Source organism: Theropithecus gelada, chromosome 3, assembly GCF_003255815.1.
Source record: "Theropithecus gelada isolate Dixy chromosome 3, Tgel_1.0, whole genome shotgun sequence".
Lineage (NCBI taxonomy): Eukaryota > Metazoa > Chordata > Mammalia > Primates > Cercopithecidae > Theropithecus > Theropithecus gelada.
The window spans coordinates 22706588-22734282 of NC_037670.1; the positions used below are offsets into that span (position 1 = coordinate 22706588).

At 41.4% G+C, this 27695-nt stretch overlaps 1 protein-coding gene across 1 annotated transcript in view; it reads left to right on the forward strand.

The window, feature by feature from the left end:
• Window positions 1-27695, forward strand: part of DSCAM (DS cell adhesion molecule) — an 821125-nt gene that overhangs the window by 558156 nt on the left and 235274 nt on the right. Inside the window, exon 11 of the mRNA XM_025379322.1 lies at window positions 12890-13063. Within this exon, the coding sequence (XP_025235107.1) occupies window positions 12890-13063 (174 nt within the window). The remainder of the gene's footprint in view (window positions 1-12889; window positions 13064-27695) is intronic.

A 27695-nucleotide genomic window follows, 5' to 3' on the forward strand; every position in this document is an offset into this window, starting at 1 on the left:
TTATATACAAAGGTTCATCGAATTTGGACTTGATTTTAGTAAAATAAGTAAAGTAGGAATCTAGGAGGAGGAGTAGAAATCATCAGTTAGGAGACTGGGCTATAAGTTCAAACCCGAGCCACAACACAACACTGTCTGGTTGTGTGACTGCATGTAAATTACCTACCCCATATGAACCACAGCATCCTTGCATCTGAAACAGATACAATAAGGGGATAAATGTGATGATTTAGTAAGGTGACTCATAGAAAGCATTTACTATGGCTTCTGGCACATAGCCATTAGTCAATACGTATTAGCTATTATTAATATCATTATTGTCATTATCATGAACTTACATGGTTAGCCATTTGTCCTAAAACCATTTGTTGAAGAGCTCAAACTTTTTCATTTGTGATGCTTTATTGTCTAAGGGGAAAATGTGAATACTGGAGTCTGTGTTTCAGCCTTTTCTCTGTTACACTGAACTGCCTGTTCAGCACCACACGTATTAGAAGTTTATCTCTTTCTATTTTAAGATCTGTTTTGACACTACTCCCCTTGTGACTTTTATTTTTCAAAAATGTCCTTGCTTTTTCGGCATGGATTTTTGTTTGCTTGTTCCTTCTAGATGAATATTAAGATAACTTTGTCAAGTTTCAAAAACATCTGGAAAATTTGGAGGATCATAAATTTAAAGCTTAATATGAAGAATGCTGATGTCGTTAGAATATTGAGTCTTCCCAGCCAATACCATGGATAGTCCTTTCATGTATCCAAGTTTTTCTTTTATGAACATTAATAATTTTATTGCATTCTTTCCATTTGTCAGTAGTAGTGAATTTTTTATAAGCTACGGCATCTGGTTTTCTTTGGTCCTCCTTGATTTTCTGGGTGGAAAGGGGTCAAGGTCTGTCTACAGCCAGTCTTTGTTGAGCTTGTCCTTATGTAGCTGTCCACAGCTCGCTCTTCTCCCAGCAAGGGTGATGCTGTTCTGAATTTAGAGGAGTTTCTATTTCCCCACTCTGTAGCTCATACACAGGGCTGCAATGGGAGTGTGACCCTATTTCTTCCTGTCTCTCTCAAGATTGGCTTCCGCCCCTGCCCCTTTTCCTGTGACCTTTCTGCTCACCGTAGTTTCTCCAACTCCATATTTCCCTGGAGGCTCCAGAGAATCCACCGCTAGTTGGTGCACACACAGTTTTACTTTTGCTACTCCTTCTCCTACTGTCCCCAGACAAGCTGCTGGAGGCTGTCACTTCTGCACTCACCAAACACAGTCCCCCAGAGGGTCTAGCTATCCCTTACCACTAAGGCCCTAAAAGTACCCTCTTCTGCTCGATGTCAACCCACCTGCAGAAATCTTCCCCTGTGGTTCTAGACTCTAATCAAAGGGGGCCAAAGGAACTTGATTATTTTGTTGAGAGATTCATAGCAATAAAACTAGGCACTCCAGGCAGTTAACTAAATGTTTCCATGCAAGATGGAGGGGGAAACACATGCTGTGCTCAATACTGGCCAGACTGCTCAAGTGACCCTCTCTGGAGTCCCCTCCTACTTCAGAGGGGTGCCCTGGAATGGCTCACCTTGATCCTGCCCACAACTTCCCTCCCAAGGTCTAGGGGACATCCCTGGGACCTTCTGTAGCCCTCAAGACCTATGTCTCAGAAGACCATGAGAAATATGAGGGAAAGGACAAGCTCAAGGAGGTTAATTCTAGAGCAGGTTTTCTGTCAACACCAGTTTCAGACCTCCTCGGTGAGATGAACAAGGCAATCTCTTCCTTAGCAGTCAAGAGAGGGCTCACACTGCAGATCACACTGCAGATCACACTGAGGATGACACTGCAGATCACACTGCAGATCACCTGTGGATCACACTGTGGATCACACCGCAGATCACACTGCAGATCACCTGTGGATCACCTGAAGATCACACTGTGGATCACATTGCAGATCACACCATGGATCACACTGTGGATGACACTGCAGATCACACTGTGGATCACACTGCAGATCAGACTGCAGATCACACTGCAGACCAGACTACATATCTCACTGCAGATACCTTCAGATCACACCGTAGATCACACTGTGGATCACACTGCAGATCAGACTGCAGATCACACTGCAGACCAGACTACATATCTCACTGCAGATACCTTCAGGTCACACTGCAGATCACACCGTGGATCACACTGTGGATGACACTGCAGACCAGACTGCAGATCTCACTGCAGATACCTTCAGGTCACACTGTAGATCATACTGCGGATCACACTGTGGATCATACTGCAGGTCACACTGCAGATCACACTGAGGATGATACTGCAGATTACCTGTGGATCACACTGTGGATCATGCTGCAGATCTGACTGCAGATACCTTCAGATCACACAGCAGATCGCACTGCAGGTCACACTGCAGATCACCTGCAGATCACACCACGGACCACACTGCAGATCACACTGCAGGTCACACTGTGGATCACACTGCAGATTACCTGCTGATCACACTGCAGATCATGCTGCAGAACACACTGCGGATCACACTGCAGATCACACTGTGGAGTACACTGAGGATCACACTGCAGATCACACTGTGGAGTACACTGAGGATCACACTGCAGATCACACTGTGGATTACACTGAGGATCACACTGCAGATCACATTGTGGATTACACTGAGGATCACCTGCAGATCACACTGCGGATCACACTGTGGATCACACTGCAGATGACACTGTGGATTACACTGTGGATCACACTGCAGATCACACTGTGGAGTACACTGAGGATCACACTGCAGATCACACTGTGGATCACACTGCAGATCACACTGTGGATCACACTGCAGATGACACTGTGGAACACACTGGAGATCACACATTCCAAAGATAAGTCTGGAAAGGAGAAAATTATCAAGAGACAGAAATTTTCTTAAATAAAATTCTCTTTTGTTTTTCCTCTGGGAGAGCAGGGGATTTATATTAAAATAGCTCATTGGGGGGGGTATGTTCATAGAGCCCAGTTGGGATGCTACTGGGTTCTTAGGTCCTCCAAGGCTCCTCCCCAAGTTCTGGTCCATTTGCCCTGCTCTATATGCCTTTGCATGTTTCACTCTGCCCCACCCTTGTGCCTGAGTGCCCCTGGGTTCAGTGTCCAAGGTGCTTCGTCTCATTCTTTTTTTGCCCTTGCTGCCACTCACTCTGACCTTGAATGCCAGTTCCACAGGCTTTGCTCAGACAAATGTCTCTTTTGCATTCCTGTTCTGGGAAATTGGGTCTCTGCATTGTCTCTGACCCTTGTCTTGTTCATCTCCTTGGGACCAGTCCCTATAATCCTGACCCTATGTTAATCCTCTTAGTGTGGATCAGCAGAATAAAACTTCTGACCACAAGCCTGACCTGGTGGAGGCTGCTGCCCTCCCACTGTCCCACCCATGCCTGTACATCTGCAGACCATTCAGTGCTCTCACCATGCCCACTCCTAGACTCACCATTTGTCCTGCTCTGTACTGTTTAGAGCACCCCAAGCCTCCACATCCATGGTTTTGACCTCTTCCATGTCCTTGGTTTCCTGGAACAGCAGTGACTGCCTGTTCTACACCAGTGCATTCCTCTGATCCAGACTATCAGGTCCCGGCTCTCACCTAGTGCCCCCGATTTCCAATTATGTGGTAAGATGCATATATTCAATTAATATGGGGAAATAATTCAAATAATCTAAAAAGGAGAAGGAGGCAATATCTTTCTATGGCACACATGGTAAAAATAAAGCCAAGTTCAAACTCCAGTGTGGATCCCTCATGCACAACAAAAGGAGCTCTGCTTGTGTGTTCCCCAAGAAGAGACAAGGGGCCTCACAAAGAAATAATGAGTTTTAAAAACGGGTTGTAAGCTGAACAGAGAAGGTGAGTGTTCCACGTATTGTTTTATTTTCTTCCTTTGATGGTAGGGAAACACTTAGCAGAGCAGGAAACCTTCTGCCTCCCTCTGTGCTACCCTAATCAGCATCTCAGTGGCGCCGGGAGCTGCTGCAGGACCTCTGCAGGGTCCTCACCTAAGGAAGTGTAATTCCCCTAAGTCTTGGTGGAGCCACCAGGACTGTCAACCCCAAGGCCCATCTTGCTCTTCCTTTATTTTTTCAGCACTCTTCCATCTTTCTTCCTTATTTATATCCCAGAAAACTTTCTAGAAGCCTTCTTCTGGGTATAGGCAGCCATAGTGAGGAAAAATGCTCGGGGAGCTCTTGCTCCAGGGAAATGGTGGCTGGAGACTTTGAATGGTAGACACAGCTGCAGGGCTCCTCCCAGGAGCAAGGCAAAGCCCTGGTGGCATCTGCATAATTAAGCTACCTCAACCACCTCCAATATCACATGACCCCTTGACAAGTGCTGAATCCTGTTCAGTTCACAGCTCAGTGTTCTGATAAGTGAATGAAGGGTCAATGTTTCATCTGGCTGATAAAAAAGGATTCTTGCATATTAGTTGTATAATTCCTTATTAGTTACAGAATTAGACATTGAAGTGCTAGTGGACTAGCAAGTTGTAACAAATCCTGATTACGCACTAATCTAGACCATGACATTTCCATTGTTTTCAGCAGATAGCCTCAACATAGAAATGAAGGCATTAAGGAAAGATAACTGGATCGCACAGTGGACACAATTATGTGCACATTTACAAAAGAAGTAACCTGGATGGTTTCTCAGTTAGGGTGTGGTGTGTTATCAAGAAGGGATTTAATAACGGGAATTAGAGGCGTGCAAAATCTGTTGAATCATTGGACAAACTGACTGGCCCTTTAAGCACTTGAGCAGTGTAGGAACTATGAGATGCTCCTCCCATCACTGCTAACAGCTGCCTCTAGTGCTCAAGCAGTGATTTGTAGAAGTTATCCCACAGGCAGCCATAAACCTAATGTTTGGGGTTGACCCATGTATCAATTTGCTGCTTCTAAAGCAAAATAATGGCTTTTCCACCCTTGCACCTTCCAAATTGTTTTTAAGTGCCTCTTACTGGTAAAATGTAAACCGGAATCTAGTAACAAAGGAGCCAGGGAATGTAGTCTTCAGGCTTTCAAACCCTGCAATTTAGGGTAGAGATGAGAGGGAAAGTGGTAGTTCTAAAGATCAGCATACACCATCTGACACAAACTTTCAGTGACATAAATATTACCTGCACGGTTGTGGAAGCTTCTTTCTCAGGGATTGGTAACATCTCTCCCGCCTGGAAACAAGCCAGTAGTGTCTCAGGACTGTGCCTCTGTTCACTTCTGGATTCTTCTTTGTAACGGAACTCTTCAGCACTCCTCCACTGAATAAGCATTGTATTTCAGCTGCTAAACCTTATTTAGGTGCAGCTACTGTTGCTATTCTTGCTTTTTCTCTTCTCTTTCCATTGCGACCTCTATCTTTTTACCCAATGACTTCCTACAATCCCCCAACTCTTCTCAGAGAAGAAAGCCCCCCTTCCTAAAGAAAAAAAACAAATTCATTCTTGAGGAAAACACCACTCTCTCCGTAAGGATGAAAGGGATTGTGTTTGACTCCTTGGTGAGAAGAAAGAACAGCTTACAGCCTGACCGTTGGTGTGCAAATCATAGAGCCTAAAGAGACCTCCTTTAGGTCCTGCGACTGAAGAGTCCTAAGGGGACCTCTGTGGGTGAGCTAATTGACCAAGCTCTCATGGTCCTTTTATGCAGGCGTTTATACCCACATTCTTACAATCTTGTTTTGCTTTATGTGCACAACAATCCTACATCATATGTAAAGGGATTATTCTCCTCATTCATATATGATGAAATTAAGGATGCAGAGAAAAGCCATTTGCTTTAAGGCACAGGTAGTTTTACAGAGCATGAGAACCCAACCCTTTTGGCTTTTAGCCAAGTACCCTCTCTACAGACCAGCAAGGACCTAACAGTGAAATAAAATTAAAAAAAAAAAATGAAACTATTTTCTTATTTGCTGCTGCCTTCAAATTGAGCTCATTTGGTGACAATCAGCCAATCTTTTTCCACTGTCCCCATAGCATCAGTCCCTGGGAACACAGCTCGGCATACCTTTGCAATTAAATAAGAAAGGTGACCCACTGTTAATGTAACTAGCAATTCAGCGTGCGCCTTACATATTGCTTTAGCATTTTATTTTCATGTAACGGAGCATTGAAATTGTCCCCACTTGACCCCTGCTAGTCACAGAAAATTGACAGTGTTTTAATTAATGACTGCTGGTTGCGGCATTGTATCTTCTAGCTAATTACCTAAAGTGCTTACCTTGTCCTAAGAAGATTACAGGATTTTACATATTGATGCAGTGGGTTAAATTTTACTCTTTAGAATAAAGATGAATCTGAAGTAGATGACTGATAGGTTATTCTGTCAAACCCTGGCAAAGTCCACTTCCCTCAAATTAAACAAACGCTAACCCTTGGAACTGTAGTCCTCATAGTAGATGAATTGGTTGGCAGTGTGTTCACTATTATTCCGTTTAGTAACCACAATTAGATCTTTAGATGCAATAACCCTTCAACTTAGGTTCATTTTTCTGATGAAGAAAAGATTTAATGTTTTCTTAAATGCATTTAAAACTTTATTTCTGCCTTCTTTAGGACCTTTTAGTAATAAAGAGGCTTACCTCAGTCTAGCTAAGAATTCACAGATCATCCTTTTCTGCTATTTAATTGAGACAACTTAGCATTGTAGTTAATTTTATGTTGTGATTCTTTAATATAAATGTTTCAACTATTACAAGCATTTTTCAGGTGAAAATTATTTAAGAAAAGGAAAAAAATGTGTTGTTGACATAGATATTCATGTAAATTTTTCAAACCATACCAGCATTTTGTTTGATTTTCAGTTTCTTAAATACAGTTTTATATAATTTGAAATTTTTAGATTACCTATCTTATGGTTATATTTTTTCAATCCTATATTTGGTTGAATTTTCAGGTTGTGTGTATTGGACTGCATCTACTCTCAATTTACAGTCAACTTTGAGAAAGACATCAATAGCCTTTACTGATTTTCAAAGTGTGTTACAAATTTAAGCACTTAAATAGAAGTTGAAGGCTTTTTCCTTAATTTTAACTTCCAATAAATCTATTATCCTTACACTAATGAACACAATATCTACAAGGAGTAATTTGATAATTTATAAAAACCAAATTCTTTAAAAATGCAGTGTAATTTTACAGGAGAAAAAAGCATATGATTATCTCAATATATGATTAAAAGGTAGCTAATAATATTCAACATCCTATTGTGATTAAAGCAACAGGAACAAAAAAAGAATTTTGTAAAATAATTACATAGATACACTTGCTTATAACCTAATGTGCTTTGGAAAATGAAGAAAAAGACAAAAGCTCAGTAGAAAAATGGGTAAGGGATATAAATAGGCTGTTTACCAAAGAAAAATACAGATGACCGATACATTCATGATGTTCAAAATTATCTATAAAGAAAAACAAACAAAAAAATACAAAAAATCTGCCAAAATGTGCAAATTGAAATAGTGATATATAGTATTGATGAAGATGTAAAAGATTAATAGCGTACATGTTTGAGGAAAAAATTAACCCTCAGCTAGAACTGAATGAGATAACAGTACAGTTTTAAGGCAGTTTATTGTAAATACGGCAATATATTTTAAGATTTGAAGATGCATCACCTTTGGTCCAAAATTCCTCTCCCTGAGTTAGGCATACAGATTGCCTACCACTATATATTTCTCTCTACTGATGGACTGATTGATGAGTGGAGACATTCACTGCAACATGGTCCCTATTCTTGTGGAATGGGAAAGACAGAGAGCCATATAATCTTAAAATTATTAAATAATTAAAAACGAAATGTTAAAAAGCACAAAGTTGTTTGTTTACTATGAGGCTTACCAATACATAGTTCAAGAACTTTAGTCGTTCTACCATCCTACGATGAAGATTCTATTATTTCCATTTTACAAGTTAAGAAGCTGAAATGTTATATAACTTACCTAATTTTACATATATGTTAGGAATCTATGACTGTGTAACAAATTATCCCAATTTAGTGGCTTAAGATGATACACATTTAATAGCTTCCCATTTCTGTAGGTCTGGAATGCATATGTGGCTTAGCTGAGACCTCTGGTTCCTGGTCTCCCCAACACTGAAGCCAAGGGATTGGCTGGGATGCGGTCATTTCAGAGCTTAGCTGTGGGAGGATCTTGTCCCAAGCTCACTCCTGTGATGGTTGATACGCTTTAGTTTCTCGACCACCCCCAGTTCCTTCCCATGGGAGCCTCTCCACGGAGCAGCGCACAACATGGCAGCTGGAATTCCCCAGAGTTAGGACTGAAGGGCAGGGAGAAAGGAAGGAGAAAAAGATTTGATCTTTTAAAAAAGATCCATTGATCTTTTTAGCCATAGATCCTCACCCAGTATCTGTCACAGTACAGGTGCTCAGTAATCAATAAAATCAATTTGCATAAAAACAAAAGATACATTATTTTATGTTGAGAAAATATTAGAAAGTCTATAATCCCTCCAAAGGCATTTACTTTTTTACTGTTTGAATTTTTGACAAAAAAAAATCAGACTCCCTAATCCAAAATTCTCATGCTTTAAATCTCAATAAGTAAACTACTAAATAGCTTTCGTTAATTATTTTTCAAAATCAACCAGTCATATACTGATATATTTATTTTTTCTCAAGCATTTGAGGCCAAGCACAATGGCTCATGCCTGTTATCCCAACACTTTGGGAGGCTAAAGTGGAAGGATCAATTGTGGCCAAGAGTTTCAGACAGTCTGAGCAACATAGCAAGACCCCATCTTTACAAAAAAATTTTAAAAGCTTAGCAGGGTGTGGTGATGTCTGCCTGTATTGTAGTCCCAGCTACTTGGGAAGCTGAGGTGGGAAGATTGCTTGAACCCAGGAGTTTGAGGCCACAGTGAGCTATGATGCTATCACTGCCCTCCAACCTGGGCAATAGAGCAAGACCCTGTCTCAAAAAAAAAAAAAAAAAGAAAAAGGCACCAAAATCTTCTGTGAATTTTCACATGAATTAAGTTTTTTTTTTTTAATTATTATACTTTAAGTTCTGGGATACATATGCAGAACTTGCAGGTTTGTTACATGTGCCATGGTGATTTGCTATACCCATCAACCTGTTATGTAGGTTTAAAGCCCTGGATACATTAGGTATTTGTCCTAATGCTCTCCCTCCCTTTGCCCCACTCCCTTACAGACCCCAGTATGTGATGTTCCCTTCCCTGTGTCCATGTGTTCTCATTGTTCAGCACCCACTTATGAGTGAGAACATGCAGTGTTTGGTTTTATGTTCCTGTGTTAGTTTGCTGAGAACGATGGTTTCCAGCTTCATCTATATCCCTGCAAAGGACATGAACTCATTCTATTTTATGGCTGTATAGTATTCCATGGTATATATGTGCCACATTTTCTTTATCCAGTTTGTCATTGATGGGCATTTGGGTTGGTTCCAAGTCTTTGCTATTGTAAATAGTGCAGCAATAAACATACATGTGCATGTGTCTTTATAGTAAAATGATTTATAATCCTTTGGGTATATACCCAGTAATGGGATTGCTGGGTCAAATGGTATTCCTGGTTCTAGATCCTTGAGGAATCGCCCCATTGTCTTCCACAATGGTCGAACTAATTTACACTCCCACTAACAGTGTGAAAGCATTCCTATTTCTCCATATCCTTTCCAGCATCTATTGTTTCCTCACTTTTTGATGATCACCATTATAACCGGCATGAGATGGTATCTCATTCTAGTTTTGATTTGCATTTCTCTAATGACCAGTGATGATGAGCTTTTTTTCATATTTCTTTGCCGTGTAAATGTCTCACATGAATTAAGTTTTAAATTATATTATACAAGTTGCTGGTATAATTCTGAATTTTGTACATTTGGTAATTTATTTCCAAGGAGGGAGCAGATTTAGGGATAAAAACGGTTGTCCTTTTAGTCTCACTTTATAAAATATTCATTAGCTCAAGTGAGGAAAGCAACATATTGAAGAGATAATAAAGTACTGTTATGTTTTAAAAATGTTTTTGTCCCTGACTTTGAATTCCTTATGAAAAGAAGAATTTTAAGAACATTTTCTACTTATAACCATTTTATGAAAATTCATATTTTATGTATGTAATAAAGAACTAATGGAAACATGTGAGTTTTGTTAGTAGATGCTCCACCTTCTAAATGTACAATTATCCTATATTTACATTTCTCTCAATTACCTTTAAATCAGATATCAGAAAACTGTGGGCCACAATTCAAATTCGGCCCACAACCTGTTTTTGCTTTTGTAAGTAAGTATTTTAGACTATCTTATTTCCTCATAATGATCACCAACATTTATCACTATATGCTAGGACAAAGATCAATTCTTCTCAGATTCAGTATTTTTGAAGACTCCTTCTTCTCTTCCTCCTTCCCTTCCTCCTTCTCCTCCCTTTCCTCTTCCTCTTCCTCCTCCACTTGTTTTAAAGACAAAGTCTCACTGTCACCCAGGCTAGATAGAGTACAGTGGAGCTCACTGTAACCTCAAACCCACCTCAGCCTCCCAGTGCATTGGGAGTAGCTGAGACTACAGGCATGACCTAACATGTCCAGCTAATTTTTAAAATTTTTTATAGAAATGGGGTCTCACCCCATGACTCTGGCTGGTCTCAAACTCCTAGTCTCAAGCCATGCCCCCAATCTGGTCTCCCAGAGTGCTGGGATTACAGGTGTGAGCTATCATGGCCTGCCAATAAGTTGTTGTGAAGCACAATCATGCTATTTTGTTTCTGTATTTTCTATGGCTACTTTCATGATTCAGTGGCAGAGATGAGTACTTGCGATAGAGACTGTATGACCTGCTGAGTTTAAAATATTTACTCTCTGGCCTTCACAGAAAAAGATTACCAACCTCTTTCTGAAAATGTTAAGCATTTTTATTCATGAACATGGTATAACTCTCTAATTATTTAGGTCTTATTTGGTTCTCAACGACTTTCACAATTTTCAGTGGGTTGGTCTTGCACATATTTTGTTAAATTTATTCTAAATATTTCATGTTTTTTGCCAATATATTTTCTTTTTAATTTTTATTCCCAATTGGTTGTTACTATTATACGTAAATTAATTTTTGTATATCGATGTTGTGTCCCATGACTTTGCTAAACTCATAGCAACTTTTTTGTTTACACTTTTTGATTATGTAGAAAATAATGTTATCTGTCAGTAAAATTGATATTCTTATCAATCTACATTCATGTAATTTCATTTTTCTTTTTTTGAGACGGAGTCTCGCTCTGTTGCCCAGGCTGGAGTGCAGTGGCACGATCTTGGCTCACTGCATCCTCTGCCTCCCAGGTTCAAGCTCAAGCAGTTCTCTGCCTCAGCCTCTCAAGTAGCTGGGATTAGCAGGAGAGTCTCTTGAACCCAGGAGGTGGAGGTTGCAGTGAGCTAAGATTGTGCCACTGCACTCCAGCCTGGGTGAGAGAGCAAGACTCCATCTCAAAAAAAAAAAAAAAATTTCAGGTTGTCGTATGTCCCCTCTAGCAGTTCCATTTTGATGGGAACCACCTGTTGCAGGGATTCTACTTGATCTCCTTATTCAGTGTGAAAGGTCCCCTTAGGAACATTATCAGTTTCTCTCGTCTCTTCAGTGGGGCTAGAGACCAGTTGCTGAGAAATCTAAACCAGAAACATGGGAAAGGAAGGCACAGCCACAGTCTCTGCCATTGTGAGCTCAAGTGAGACCAATATACAAGCTGTCATTAGGGTGTGGAGACAGCAGGAGAAAGTATCTTCCCTTCTCCTGTCCTCAGATGCAAATTCTGAAGTTTCCTGCTTAAGGCCCGTGGAGATGGCTGACCTGTTCAGCTCCCATGTAGGTTCTTGGGCCAGGGAGTTAGCAGCTTCTCTCTAGAACACATCCTTGGCCCAAATGTTGAGCTTCCTCCAGGAAGATCCTCACCCCAGAGCTTTCCCCTCAAGTCCTCAGACACTCAGGCCACAGAAGAAAAATGCCCTGGGAGAATCTTTCAGGGCCTGAATCCCATTCTTCCATCCCACCCAACTCCTCCAGGCCAGAAGCAGGCAGCATGGCAGGTTCTTCCAAATCACCATCTTCCCAGAACTCTTCTAGGACCTTCATAGTCTGTTTCATTATTGCTAAAATCCTTTTTTTTTTTTCCATAGTTGTATATGAATCCTTCATATGAATCATACCACAGTCATTATAACAGCATATCATATCTGTGCCATTTCCTCCTTGCATGGAAACCCTCTGAGGAGAGTGGCATTTTAATTCTGTGCTGTCTTACTGCACTAATCCGATGTATTTATTTAAATAACATTAAATGATATTAACAGTGTATTGTGTTTCTAGACCAGAATATAACCACCCTTAAAGAAAAACCTGCAATATTCCTATTCTCTTTGTAGCCTCAGACATGTGCAGTGAGCAAAGACTTCAAATGCCATGTCCCTGGAGCACTCCTTGTTTACATTCATATTAAGTCCCTAGGAACACAAGGAATTTATTTAGCACCGTGAGAGTTGTCTGCTTCTGTGGTTGTTCTACTGTGATTTCTTTGAATAATTTATCAGCTACTTAACACTCATCAAATTTGGCTTTTTATGTAGAAACTATCTGTAAGTTCTGTTAGTTTTTTATCTCAGAGTCTGAAATACTGTCATTTCAAATAAATGCTTTTCTCTCTAAACAAGAATTTTAATATTGGAGGAAAGAAAGAAAAACCTGGTGTATCCCGTGACTGCCTTATGGGATGTGTGTGAAGTGTCTGGTGCTTCTCTTTATGAGTCTGGGCGTACTTGAACTCATTGTCTTCCCATACGTACTCACGTTTGCATCATTGCTCCTCTTTCTTTTTCTGTCTCAGGTGCTGGGGTTCCCCAGTTCCAGCCAATTGCCCTAAATGGCCGAATCCAAGTTCTCAGCAATGGGTCGTTGCTGATCAAGCATGTCGTGGAGGAAGACAGTGGCTACTACCTCTGCAAGGTCAGCAACGATGTGGGCGCAGACGTCAGCAAGTCCATGTACCTCACGGTTAAAAGTAAGAGAGAAGAAATGCTTCATTTTACCTAGTTTAAATGCATAGGTCTCTGGGGGCTGCCATTTTCAATTGTCTCCATGCATACCTGTTTAAAATCAACACAAAAGGAGACCCATTGGTGTGATATATCTGGGTTTAAAGTTTTGTTGTTCTGGAAACATGATTGAAGAAGATGGTAAACGTCCAGCCAATTGTTGACAGCGTGCCCAGGGCCCCTTGTGTGTGGAACATGAGCCACATTCTTCTCTCCCTTTGGTTCTCACAGCCATTGGTATGGGCTCTGGGCAACCTAGCAGATGAGTAGGTCTTTGCCTTTAACACCCACATTGCTACCCGTTGATTTTCCTATGGAAAAACCCAATACATGGTCTCAGATGTGCTCTTTACAAAGCCTTTTGTGATGCATTTTGTTGTTTGCAAGCTGGCTTGTCCATGGATTTCCTTTTAAGGACCACTTTAAAATCAAGTGATTAGTAAAAAACTACACAACAGAAATGTCTAGGACTAGGCTTAATGCTGGCGCTGGTGGCCCAATATATACATAAAGGTGCTTTATAATGAAATTATTTTCATACATTGGTCACTGGCAACCAAGGAATGGATATAAAGTGAACCAGTTTTACTGAGTCATGGTTATTAACAAATGATGGTGCATCTTGTTTATAGTGAATGGCTTATGGCTTATGCCCATTTATGTAATTTTCCATTGAATGAACTGTGATTTCTTCTTGATTACAAGCCTTTATTCAGAATCCCCTCCCACTTTCTTTTTTCTTTCTTTTTTTTTTTTTTTTTTTTTTGAGGCAAAGGTTCACTCTTGTTGCCCAGGCTGGAGTGCAGTGGCGCCATCAAAGCTCACTGCAGCCTCGAACTCCTGAACTCAAGGGATTCTCCTACCTCAGCTTTCGTAGTAGCTAAGACTACTGGTGTATGCCACTGAGTTCAACTGTTTGTTTTGTGTTTTTTTTTTTTACATGTTTTGTAAACATGAGGGTCTCACTTTGTTGCCCAGGCTGGTCTCAAACTCCTTGCCTCAAGTGATCCTCCCCTCTTGGCCTCCCAGAGCACTGGGATTACAGGCATGAGCCACCATGCCTGGCCCTCAGATTTCCTCTTTTTTTTAACTTTATTTCTGCTATGGATAGTTTGGAAAAGTCTGTACCATATGATTTATTAGAAGGATGGGATTTAAAAGTGACATTCAGAGGTGTGTGTATTTGTGTGTGTGTGATAGTGAAAGGCTAGCTAAACAGACAAGTATCCATCCTCACTCACTGAATTTATTTTAGTTAGTTCACTATTTCTGACAGAACAATAAAAACATCCAAGTGTGTGTTTATTAAACTTTTATATTGTGAAATGGATTATAATTATGAAATGGGGTTGTTTTGGAATATATTTTGCACATACTCAATACCTAGTTTTTGACTTTTAAATCACACGCTCTGGAGGAAATGATGTGCAAGAATTTGATAGCAAATTGTGGTATCATTTAAATCCAGAGTTGAAATGGTAATTTTTAAAAGTTATAAATTGATGAAATAATATGGAAACCTAAAATCGGAAGAGCAGTGTTGACCAGAGTTGGTCCATCTTTCCCCAATGAAAGGGGTGTATTTTGCAGTTATTTTAATAGGTTTTAAATGTATAAGATAATTTTCTAATCCATAAACACATATCTAGGACCTAATATATATAAAACCCTATGAAGGATACAAGTACAATCAACCATGGACCTTACCCTCACGAGTGACAGGCCTTGTGTTTTGGAAGGGGAGATAACCAGGAAGAAGATAGAAGCCACTGATTATAATGCAGGGTGAAGAGTCACATGGATCATGTCTGTGACATTCAGAGGAGGATGGGGGAATCAAGGAAATGTTGGCTTGGGGGAATTAAAGAAAGCTTCATGGAAAATAGGCTTCAAGAATAGAAGATGCCCCCACATGTCCTCTCTCCAGATCTCTGTACTCAGTGGTAGTTGTACAGCATCAGGGAGGACTAAGGAGATGAGCTGGCCCCTGTCCTCTGGGGCTTTTGCTCTCTGGGGATAATTGGGTGGGTATATGTCCAATTCCTGTCTAGCAGAATACACAATTGGTAGAACAGAGCCCAGAACACCAGCGTGCACGGAAGAGGGTGTGATTTGCTTCTGTTTGTAGAATCAGTGACCATGTGCAATGAACTGAATGTCTGTGACCCTTCAATGTCCGTATGTTGAACTCTTACCCCCAATGTGATGATATTAGAAGCTGAGGCCTTTGAGAAGTGATTGGGTCACAAAGGGGGAGCCCTCAGGGATGGAATTAGTGTCCTTATCGAAGGGACCCCAGAGAACCCTCCTGTTCTCTGTTTCTACCATGCAAGGATACACAGGAAGGTGGAGACCTAGAGGAGGATGCTAGAACCTGCCCCTGCTGGTAGCCCCATCTCAGACTTCCGGCCTTAGAACTACGAGGAATACATTTCCGTTGTTGGGAAGCCACCAACGTGTGGCGCTTTGTTACAGCAGCCTCAGTTGACTAAGAAACTACGGAATGAAAAGCTGCAGCATCTGAGTTCAGTCTTTAAGACACAAGGGGCTTCAAAAGGCAGGACTGTTGAGGCTAGAGAGGGTGTTCCGGAGAGAGGAGGCAGAGAAAGCAGATACAAGAAACTGAAAGATGCCAGGCAAGAGTAACTCTCTGTTCGAATGTTCTGTGGTACATGGAGGAGACGGGAGAGGAGAACGTTCAAAGTGAACACAGTTCAAAGAGAGATGATGGAGTTGGCCACATTTTAGATTCTTAACCTGATACAAGCTAATCACGGAGAGGTGGATTTAAATAAGTTAAATGCACCTGTCCGTGGCTGTTTGTTTTAGTTTACCTCTCTGGGCCTAGTAAATAGGAAGAACTATGCCATCTTCATAGAGTGATGAAAATTAAACAGAATAACACATGTGAAAACACATTGTATGATATAAGATGTTCTAAATAAGTATTCCAATACATACCTAGAGTAAGTGATTCTTTGGTTGGAAAGAAAGAGAAAATATATTGATGGTGCCATGCATAGGAGCATTTCCAGAAAGTTGTTCTGAAAAAAGTTTAAAAGGCCACAGGCTAGGAAAAGGGAAGAAGAAAGAGGACCTCCATGGCCCATGGGGAGGTATTTTCATCCTTGTGTAATAGTCAGCCAAAGCTCAGCCCTGGAGTGGTGTCTTTAGAAACTCTAATGGCCAATGTCTTTTTCCTAACCCTGGTTGTTTAAGAACAATCAGTAAAGTGTTTGAGGATCTCAAACTGAAAAAAAAAAAAAAAATTAGATATAAAGGAGAGTTTACTGGTCTAAATAAACACATTAAGTACTCTCCCCTTTCTATAAGTCATTTTAAAAAATGAGCTGCAAATATTTCTAAATTCAATAGGAGAGACCTTGCTGTCTAATTGGATGACGTCAGGAAATTAAGACAGCTGCTCCTGCAGGAAGTCTGGACTCCCAGGATGGCCTGGTGCTGGCTGTAAACGTAATTTAAAGACCCAGACTCTCCTGATGGGACCTGCTTCTGGGGACTCACACTGTGGGATCCTGCGAACCCAGCACGGATGAGTCTTCTGTATGGGAAATTTTCTTACTGCTTTCAAGAAACAGCACTCCAAAAATAAAGCATTTTAACAATAAACACCCACCACACACACACACGCACACATCTTTTTGTTGTTGTTATTGAATCAAGCATAAGAAAGCCATAGGCAAAGAAGAAAGCCGGCAAGCGTGTATGGAATTGTCTTGGAAAGCAATCAATGGGATGGAAGGTTACTGCATGCAAATCTGTCCAGCTCTGTCGGGGTTCCTGCCTGTGAGTCTACACTGTCATCACAATTCTGGTTTATGTTTTACCCAAAATAATTATCATGTGAGATAACGATTAGGAGCCTTGGCAGAAAAGGCAGAGGGAGTAGGCTCTGCTTGCAATCAAATTTGGCCTCTGGTGATGACATCCTGCCCTATGCTCCAGGCCAGTCAGGGGCTGCAGAAACTATACCACATATGTGCCCCTTCCCCCAACCAAGAACTGTTTGAGGCCCAGGGAATGCCTTTATGTTAAAAAAAAAAAAAAAAAATAGCTCTGCCAATCGAGAAAAATAACGAGACAAGTCTCAATCATTTTAGGATATTTATTTGCCCAAGTTAAGGATGTGCCCGGGAGACGGGTCTATTCCTTTCTCCAAAGGTGATTTTGAGGGCTCCAAATTTAAAGGGGAAAGGATGAGATACTGAGAAGCACACAGTTTTCACATAAACAAAAGGGGCAGAGGAAAACTGGGGAATGTGGCATTTTACATGACACAGACAAAATGGGGAGGGGAACATTCAGTTACGCGTTTGTGTCTGGTGGGCGGGGCTACTGCATCTGTAAAGATAAACTATCAAGTTGCATTGCCATGGTGAAGTTTTAACAGCTCACCAGGAATTTCCTTGTGGGCAAAATATGAGGGAAGTGTGTAGCTTTTCATCTTGTAGCCATCTTGTTTAGGAACTAAAAGGTGGAGGCAGGTTTCTGTGACCCAATTCCCAGCTTGACTTTTCTCTTCAGCTAAATGAGTTTAGGGTCCCAAAATTTAATTTCCTTTCACAGCTCTGAAAACCACTGAATCTCTTAAATGGATAGCCATCACTAAGGTTTGTCTCAGACGCCCAAATTACATCCTCCCTGCTCCCAACTTTCTGCCACTGGCCGATCTGAAGCCTCATGTTTCCAGGAACACTGATTTCAGCATGAACCTGTGGCCCACAGTGAACAAGCAGCTCTGCTTTTGTGGGCTGCTGTGCATCGGTCCTTTCTGATCCCCGCATGCAGGACAAAAGAGCACCGCTTATCAAACAGGAACAGGCGCTTCCCTGGAGAGTCAGTTACTCTTGGAATCTAATGAACCCCCAAGCTCCCACAGTTAGCGCGTGGGCTCCAGTCCAGCCTAGGTAATGTGGTCTTCCTCCTCCATGCTGAATCCGGGAAGGTCTGTGGGTCGCTATGCCCATCAGATTTCTGTACTGTCAGAATGCAAGTGCATGTGTGTGTACACATACATGTGCAAGCACCAACTCACTCAGCTCTGACCTGACCATCCACAGGGTCTTGGCTGTTTCTCCTATTTCTGGACAGATCTCCATGTTGTGATTTGACCTCAGGCCACTCTCAAGCCCTGCCATTGCCAGGGCAGATATATGGAGCCTGACATATAATAACCCATCTCCTTTCCTGTCAAAAGAATCCGTATCTAGGCCTGGATAATCCAGTCAGCGTCTTTTGCTTTCTGCTCTCACCTGCTGCCACCAGTATGCACAGATCTTTACCCTAACCCCTAGTTAGCTAAATGGAAATCTCCAGTCCCTGTAGCATTGCTCTGGAGGAGGAAGCAGCCCAGCCCCAAGCTGCACCCCATGGTGAAGCTTCGGCCACCTTGAATCAACCCTACATGTTTCCCAGGCTCCTTATCATCACTCAGGCTGCTGAGCCAACCACCTCCCAGCAGACCCCTCCTCCAACACTGGAATTACAATTGAACAGGAGATTTGGGTAGGAACACAGATCCAAACCGTATCAATCATCATTTCTGAATTATAGTTTAAGTCCTTCCCAAACATGACAAATTAGTGCCTGAAATAGAATATGAGGCGTCCCAGATTTACGAACACCCAGCTTATGCATTTTTCTAAATTCACAGTCACCAGCCCCTCCAGGAGCCCCCCAACAATTTATCCTGTGCATATGCAACACTCAGATCCCTCCTGCTTCCCTCTCAATTCCAGTTGCCAGGTACATCTGCAACTTTGCTGGGAATTTTTCCAAGGAAGGGTCTCCCGCAGAAGCTTCAGAGGGACTGCAGCTGTGCCAGCACTTTGATTTTGCACTTCTGGCCCCCAGAACTGTTTGAGAATAAATTTCTGGAGGCGGAAGCAGAGAATGGGAGAAATCCAGGGAAAGTAAGTGTGGTGGAGGGGACATCGCTTAGTGAAGGAAACCCCTCAGCAGCTGCCACGCCCTTGGTAGGGCCTCCTGAGCTCCACCCAAAGAGAAGCATTTCACTTCCCAAGTCTGCCTGAAATTGCACTGGCTAAAGATTGCCTGGAGTGAAAAAGGAATTTGTAAAACAGGAGGGTTCCTATAGCAGATGCAATTTGTTCCCTGCTCCAATTTCAATTTCCCTCCTTTCTCTGTGCTAAAAGTTGAATTATTTCCCGTCCACCCACTAGATTTATATGTTGAATTCCTAACCTCCAGTACCTTATGTGACCACATTTGGAAATAGTGTCCTTGCACCTAGCAGATGTAATTAGTGAAGATGAGGTGCTACTGAAGTAGGCTGGATCTCTAATCCCATGTGACCGGTGTCCTTATAAAAAGGGGACAATGTGGATGCAGACACAAATGGAAAACATAGCTGGGCAAAGACAGAGATTGGAGTTATGCTGCCACAGGCCACGAGACACTGGGCCAGGCAACGAAAGGGTCTCCTGTAGAAGCTTCAGAGGGACTCCAGCCCTGCCGGAACTGTCATTTTGGACTTAGCCCCCGGAAAGGTGTGAGAATAGATTGCTGTTGTTTAAGCCCCCCAGTTTGTGCAGTAACTTTGTTCCAGCAGCCCCGGACACTGTACACTCAGTGACAACAGAACTCTTTTGCAGTCTTGTGTTGGAGAGAAGCCCAGTGCAAGCCACATCGCCTGCCTAAGCAGGAGAGTCCGAATCCATCAAAGCCACTGGGTGTGAGCCCTGGCCAGGACTCCTCAAAGGCAGCAGCTCCCTTTGATTTCAGGATGGTCAGATAACCAGGATTTGAACAATGAAATGTAACAACACTTCTTCTGAGGAGTTTCTGGAGAAGGTTTCCATATTCTTCATATGGGACTCTGCAAGAGAGGTTTATCTCATTTAATTCTTGACCTCGTGATGTCTGGCAGTACATGAGATCACCTGGGACTTTATTGCGTTTGCTGTGTAGGCCAGCGTGGGTCAGGGTTTTTGCCTTTGCAGCTGGAGGCATCCATACTAATTAGGTAAGGAGACAGCTGCATCCCCAATTCGTGCAGTGCAGTTCGGCCACATGCTCCCCTCAGTAATCGTGCTGAAATCAATGGCTCCGGGGGAATAAGGAGTTTGATCTGGGTTGAGAAGCTGTAGGGATTTGCAGTGCATGCTTTGGGCTGGGGAAGAACAACAACTCCGTGGGAGGGCAGTTGAAGGTGGACGGCAGCTCTCGGACCTGGGCACATCTGCTGGCGCACAGCAGGGAGGTCAGTACCTGGTGAGGGAGAAGGATAAACAGCCTTTTAAAAAAATTACTGGGGCCAGGAAGAATCTTATTTTTCGGCCGGGCGCGGTGGCTCAAGCCTGTAATCCCAGCACTTTGGGAGGCCGAGACAGGCGGATCATGAGGTCAGGAGATCGAGACCATCCTGGTTAACACGGTGAAACCCCGTCTCTACTAAAAAATACAAAAAACTAGCCGGGCGAGGTGACGGGCGCCTGTAGTCCCAGCTACTCGGGAGGCTGAGGCAGGAGAATGGCGTGAACCTGGGAGGCGGAGCTTGCAGTGAGCCGAGATCTGGCCACTGCACTCCAGCCTGGGCGACAGAGCAAGACTCTGTCTCAAAAAAAAAAAAAAAAAATCTTATTTTTCCCCTTTACTGTTCCCCTCCTCCTCCTCCTCCTCCTCCTCTTGCCTCTCCTCCTGCCTCTCCTCCTCTTCATCCTTCTGTTCTGAGGCTCTCTTCTACCAGGCAACTGAAATGTTATATATATTTTTAAACTTTGGGGTAATTGTGGCTATTTCAATGTTTTTCAGTTAATTTAAGGCCCTTCTGTTCCATGGCCTTCCCCCGTGGCCACAATGTTCTGAGCCCTCAATCAGCCGTGACCTTCCACGCTGGCATCTGCTGAGACATCTGCGCTACCACTTGGTCCTTGGCTGTGGGGTCCCTGCTTAGCTCCCTTCACATCTCCTCCTGTCTTCTGGCTGCCCCTGGCCAGATCCGCCCATTTGCCTATCAGCAGGGTTCACTGAGCGCTCCCTAGTGTCAAGAATTGGTCTACATCCTGTGCACTCTGAACAAGACCAAGTATTAGTTCACTGTTATGGAGCACATATTCCCTTGAGGAGAAAGACATGCAGACGGGTACATAACAGAATGCCTGGCAGGGGTAGAGTGATAAAAGAAACCAAGGTGTGCATACGTCTTGGAGAAAGCATTCCAGGCAAATGAAATAGCAAGGGCAAAGGCTGAAGGGAGAAGTTGGTTATGTCTGTGGAGTGGCAAGGACCCTGTTTGCTTGGAATGTATGTATGTGTGTATTTGTACATAGGTGTGTACAATTTTTTTTTTTTTTGAGATGGAGTTTCTCTCTTGTTGCCCAGGCTAGAGTGCAATGGTGCCATCTCAGCTCACTGTAACCTCCACCTCCTGGGTTCAAGTGATTTTCCTGCCTCAGCCTCCCAAGTAGCTGGGCTTCAGGCACCTACCACCATGCCCATCTAATTTTTGTATTTTAGTAGAGATGTAGTTTCACCATGTTGGCCAGGCTGGTCTCAAACTCCTGACCTCAATGATCTGCCTGCCTCAGCCTCCCAAAGTGTTGGGATTACAGGAATAACCCACCATGCCTGGCCCACAATCCAGATTTTATGTTATATAGTTATGTTTTGCATAACAATATTTTGGTCAATGATAGACCACATCTATGACAGGGCCCTTAAGATTATAATGGAGCTATAATGGACAACATCCATCTAATGTATGTTATAATGGACAACATCCTAACATTGTTACTTAATGCATGACTCTCTTGTTTGTGGTGATGCTTACATAACAAACCTACTGCCCTGCCAGTGTACAAAAGCAGAGCACACATTATATATATTATAAAATACTTGATAATAATAATAAATGACTATTTGTGGTTTATGTATTTACTATTTGTTTATAATTATTTTAGTCTACTCCTTCTACTTATAAAAAAAAAAGTTAACTGTAAAACAGCTCAGGCAGGTCCTTCAGGAGGTGTCCAGAGAAGGCATTGTTATCATAGGAGATGACAGCTCCGTGTGTGATACTGCCCTGAAGACAGCCAGCATGGAGGTGGAAGACAGTAATACTGATGACCCTGAACCTGTGTAGGCTCAACCTAATGTGTGCATCTGTCTTAGTTTCTAACGAAAAAGCTAAAAAAAATCCTTTTTAATACAAAAAAACCTTATAGAAAAAGGATTTAAAGAAAGAAAATAAACATTGTCGTGCAGCTGTACAAGGTGTTTGTGTTTTAAGCTACGTGTTGTTACAAAACAGTCAAACATTAAAACAATTAAAAAGCTTATAAGGTAAAATGTTGCAGTAAGCTAAGTTTAATATTGAATAAAGACAGTTTTCTATAAATGTAGGGTAGCTGAAGTGTCCAGTGTTTATAAAGTGTGCAGTAATGGATAGTAATTTCCTAGACCTTCCCATTCACTCACCACTTACTCCCTAACTCACTTAGAGAAACCTCCTGTTCTGCAAGCTCCATTCGTAGTAAGTGCCCTACACACGTGTACCATTTTTATCTTTCATACCATATTGTTACTGTACCTTTTCTATGCTTAGATATGTTTAAATATACAAATGCTCACCCTCGTATTACAGTTGCCTGCACTATTTGGTATGGTAGCATGCTGTACAGGCTCGTAGTCTAGGAACAATAGGCTGTACCATATAGCCTAGGTGTGTAGCAAGCTATCCCATGTTTGTGTAAGTGCACTCTGTGTTGTTCACACAAGGACAAAATTGCCTAATGGACATATCTCGTAGTACACATTCCTGTCGTTAAGGCATAACTGTATGTGGAAAGGTTAGTCTATCCTGACTCTTTGCCATTACAACAAGGATGAAACATTTAATTCTTCTTTACAGTTTGATCTACAGGTTAAAATTTCTTAGGTAGATAAATGTAACAGGTTTTTCTTATAGCATGCTTATAAAATAATTATCTCTCCCAAGAGTATGAATATTCTATGTTTGTCATTTAACTCTCCATGCTTAAGGAATTTATGGTGATGTAAATTATGAGTAGGAACTAATATCTTTTCCAAATTATGAGCAGGAGCCAATATCTTTAAATGGTTAGTTAATTGTTCTAAAATAATTTGTTGAACAGCCCATCCAGTCCTTATATTTTGAAAGGCCAGTTTTGTTTTAGGATAAGATATTTTAGAAAATGGGCACTCAAGTAAAACTTGGTTAGTTCTGCCAAATAGTAGCTGTGTAGCATGGGCAAGTTACTTAATCTCTCTGTGCCTTTGATATTTAATTCTCAGATTACCTCAGAGTACTGTTACAAGGCTTAAATGAGTAAATGTAGAAATATAAATTTTCTGGAATAAGGGAATGAAGTTGGGTCCCTCCTCACACCACTTACAAAAATTAATCAAAAACAAATTGTATGCCTGAATTTGAGCTAAAACTATAGAACCTTTAGAAGAAAATACTGGAGTAAATCTTTGTGTCTGTGAGGTAGGCAGTGGTTTCCTAGCTATCACACCAAAGGCATATGCAACAAAAGGGAAAATACATGATTTGGACTCTGTACATATTGAAGCATTCTATGCATCAGTAAAATGAAAGGGCAATCTGGAGAATGGGGGAAAATATTTGTAAATCACATATCTGATAGGGAAATTATATCCAGAACTCTTACAACCCAACAATGGAAAAACAACCCAGTTTAAAAAATGGACAAAGGATTTGGAAGGACATTTATCTGAAGAAGATATCCCAACGGTCAAAGATGCACAACATCATTAGTGATGAGGAAACTACTAATCAAAACCACAATGAGATATCACTTCACACTCACTAGGATGGCTAAAATATTTTTTAAAACATAGCCATTATTGAAGAGACTGTGGAGACATTGGGACACTCATACATTGCATATGGGAATAGAAAATGGGGCAGCCTTCTCTGCATTAATTACTCTAGCCATCAATTCTTCCACCTTTTTTTCAAGATTTTTAGTTTCTTTGCGCTGGGTACGTAATTCCTCCTTTAGCTCTGAGAAGTTTGATGGACTGAAGCCTTCTTCTCTCATCTCGTCAAAGTCATTCTCCGTCAAGCTTTGATCTGTTGCTGGCGATGAGCTGCGCTCCTTTGCCGGGGGAGATGCGCTCTTATTTTTTGAATTTCCAGCTCTTCTGCCCTGCTTTTTCCCCATCTTTGTGGTTTTATCTGCCTCTAGTCTTTGATGATGGTGACGTACTGGTGGGGTTTTGGTGTAGATGTCCTTCCTGTTTGATAGTTTTCCTTCTAACAGTCAGGACCCTCAGCTATAGGTCTGTTGGAGATTGCTTGAGGTCCACTCCAGACCCTGTTTGCCTGGGTGTCAGCAGCAGAGGCTGCAGAAGATAGAATATTGCTGAACAGCGAGTATACCTGTCTGATTCTTGCTTTGGAGGCTTCCTCTCAGGGATGCAAGGCTGGTTCAACATTCGCAAATCAATAAACATAATCCAGCATATAAACAGAACCAAAGACAAGAACCACGTGATTATCTCAATAGATGCAGAAAAGGCTTTTGACAAAATTCAACAGCCCTTCATGCTAAAAACGCTCAATAAATTCGGTATTGATGGAACGTACCTCAAAATAATAAGAGCTATTTATGACAAACCCACAGCCAATATCATACTGAATGGGCAAAAATTGGAAAAATTCCCTTTGAAAACTGGCACAAGACAGGGATGCCCTCTCTCACCACTCCTATTCAACATAGTGTTGGAAGTTCTGGCTAGGGCAATCAGGCAAGAGAAAGAAATCGAGGGTATTCAGTTAGGAAAAGAAGAAGTCAAATTGTCCCTGTTTACAGATGACATGATTGTATATTTAGAAAACCCCATTGTCTCAGTCCAAAATCTCCTTAAGCTGATAAGCAACTTCAGCAAAGTCTCAGGATACAAAATTAATGTGCAAAAATCACAAGCATTCTTATACACCAGTAACAGACAAACAGAGAGCCAAATCATGAATGAACTTCCATTCACAATTGCTTCAAAGAGAATAAAATACCTAGGAATCCAACTTACAAGGGATGTAAAGGACCTCTTCAAGGAGAACTACAAACCACTGCTCAGTGAAATAAAACAGGACACAAACAAATGGAAGAACATACCATGCTCATGGATAGGAAGAATCAGTATCGTGAAAATGGCCATACTGCCCAAGGTTATTTATAGATTCAATGCCATCCCCATCAAGCTACCAATGAGTTTCTTCACAGAATTGGAAAGAACTGCTTTAAAGTTCATATGGAACCAAAAAAGAGCCCGCATCTCCAAGACAATCGTAAGTCAAAAGAACAAAGCTGGAGGCATCACACTACTTGACTTCAAACTATACTACAAGGCTACAGTAACCAAAACAGCATGGTACTGGTACCAAAACAGAGATATAGACCAATGGAACAGAACAGAGTCCTCAGAAATAATACCACACATCTACAGCCATCTGATCTTTGACAAACCTGAGAGAAACAAGAAATGGGGAAAGGATTCCCTATTTAATAAATGGTGTTGGGAAAATTGGCTAGCCATAAGTAGAAAGCTGAAACTGGATCCTTTCCTTACTCCTTATACGAAAATTAATTCAAGATGGATTAGAGACTTAAATGTTAGACCTAATACCATAAAAACCCTAGAGGGAAACCTAGGTAGTACCATTCAGGACATAGGCATGGGCAAAGACTTCATGTCTAAAACACCAAAAGCAACGGCAGCAAAAGCCAAAATTGACAAATGGGATCTCATTAAACTAAAGAGCTTCTGTACAGCAAAAGAAACTACCATCAGAGTGAACAGGCAACCTACAGAATGGGAGAAAATTTTTGCAGTCTACTCATCTGACAAAGGGCTAATATCCAGAACCTACAAAGAACTCAAACAAATTTACAAGAAAAAAACAAACAACCCCATCAAAAAGTGGGCAAAGGATATGAACAGACATTTCTCAAAAGAAGACATTCATACAGCCAACAGACACATGACAAAATGCTCATCATCACTGGCCATCAGAGAAATGCAAATCAAAACCACAATGAGATACCATCTCACACCAGTTAGAATGGCGATCATTAAAAAGTCAGGAAACAACAGGTGCTGGAGAGGATGTGGAGAAATAGGAACGCTTTTACACTGTTGGTGGGATTGTAAACTAGTTCAACCATTATGGAAAACAGTATGGCGATTCCTCAAGGATCTAGAACTAGATGTACCGTATGACCCAGCCATCCCATTACTGGGTATATACCCAAAGGATTATAAATCATGCTGCTATAAAGACACATGCACACGTATGTTTATTGCGGCACTATTCACAATAGCAAGGACTTGGAATCAACCCAAATGTCCATCAGTGACAGACTGGATTAAGAAAATGTGGCACATATACACCATGGAATACTATGCAGCCATAAAAAAGGATGAGTTTGTGTCCTTTGTAGGGACATGGATGCAGCTGGAAACCATCATTCTTAGCAAACTATCACAAGAACACAAAACCAAACACCGCATGTTCTCACTCATAGGTGGGAACTGAACAATGAGATCACTTGGACTCGGGAAGGGGAACATCACACACCAGGGCCTATCATGGGGAGGGGGGAGGGGGGAGGGATTGCATTGGGAGTTATACCTGATGTAAATGACCAGTAGTTGGGTGCTGACGAGTTGATGGGTGCAGCACAGCAACATGGCACAAGTATACATATGTAACAAACCTGCACATTATGCACATGTACCCTAGAACTTAAAGTATAATAATAATAAAATAAAAAATAAAAAAAAGAAAATGGGGCAGCCACTTGAACAGCAATTTGACCATTTCTCAAAAAGTCTAAAAACATAGAGTTGTCTTATGACCCGTGAATTCTACTCTTAGGTATATACCTAAGATAAATTTGTCCACACGAAACAGGTATATGAATGTTTATAGGTACATTATTCGTAATTGCTAAAAAGTGGAAATGACCCAAATGCCCATCAACTAGCGAATGGATAACAGAATGTGGTATGTCCTGTAATGGAATATTATTCAGTCATACAAATGAATGCGGTAGAGATACATGCTACAACACAGATGAACCTTGAAAACATTCTGCTAAGTGAAAAAAGCTAGGCACAAATGACCATGTATTATTTAATTCAATTTATATGAAATGCCTCAAATAGGAATATTCACAGAGACAGAAAGTAGATTAGTGTTTGCCGGGGACTGGGAGAAAGGGCAATGGTAGTCGTCGCCAATGAGTATAAGGTTCCATTTGGGGTGATCAAAATGTTCTGGAGTTAGACATTGGTAATAGTTGTACAACTCTGTGAATATACTAAAAACCACTGAGCTGTAGTAAGCATAGAAACACAAATTTTATGCTATGTGAATTATACTTAGATAAAACTATTACAAAAAAATAATTCCAGAATGTTTTGCAACTTCTAATGGAGTTGTGTAACCGTTGTTAACAGTTTGAACTTTGAAGTCAGATAATCTGCTTTCAAATCCCAGTTCCACTGCCTCTTAGTTATGTAAACTTGGGCGAAGTTTTTGAACCTTTCCAAGCTGCATGTTCC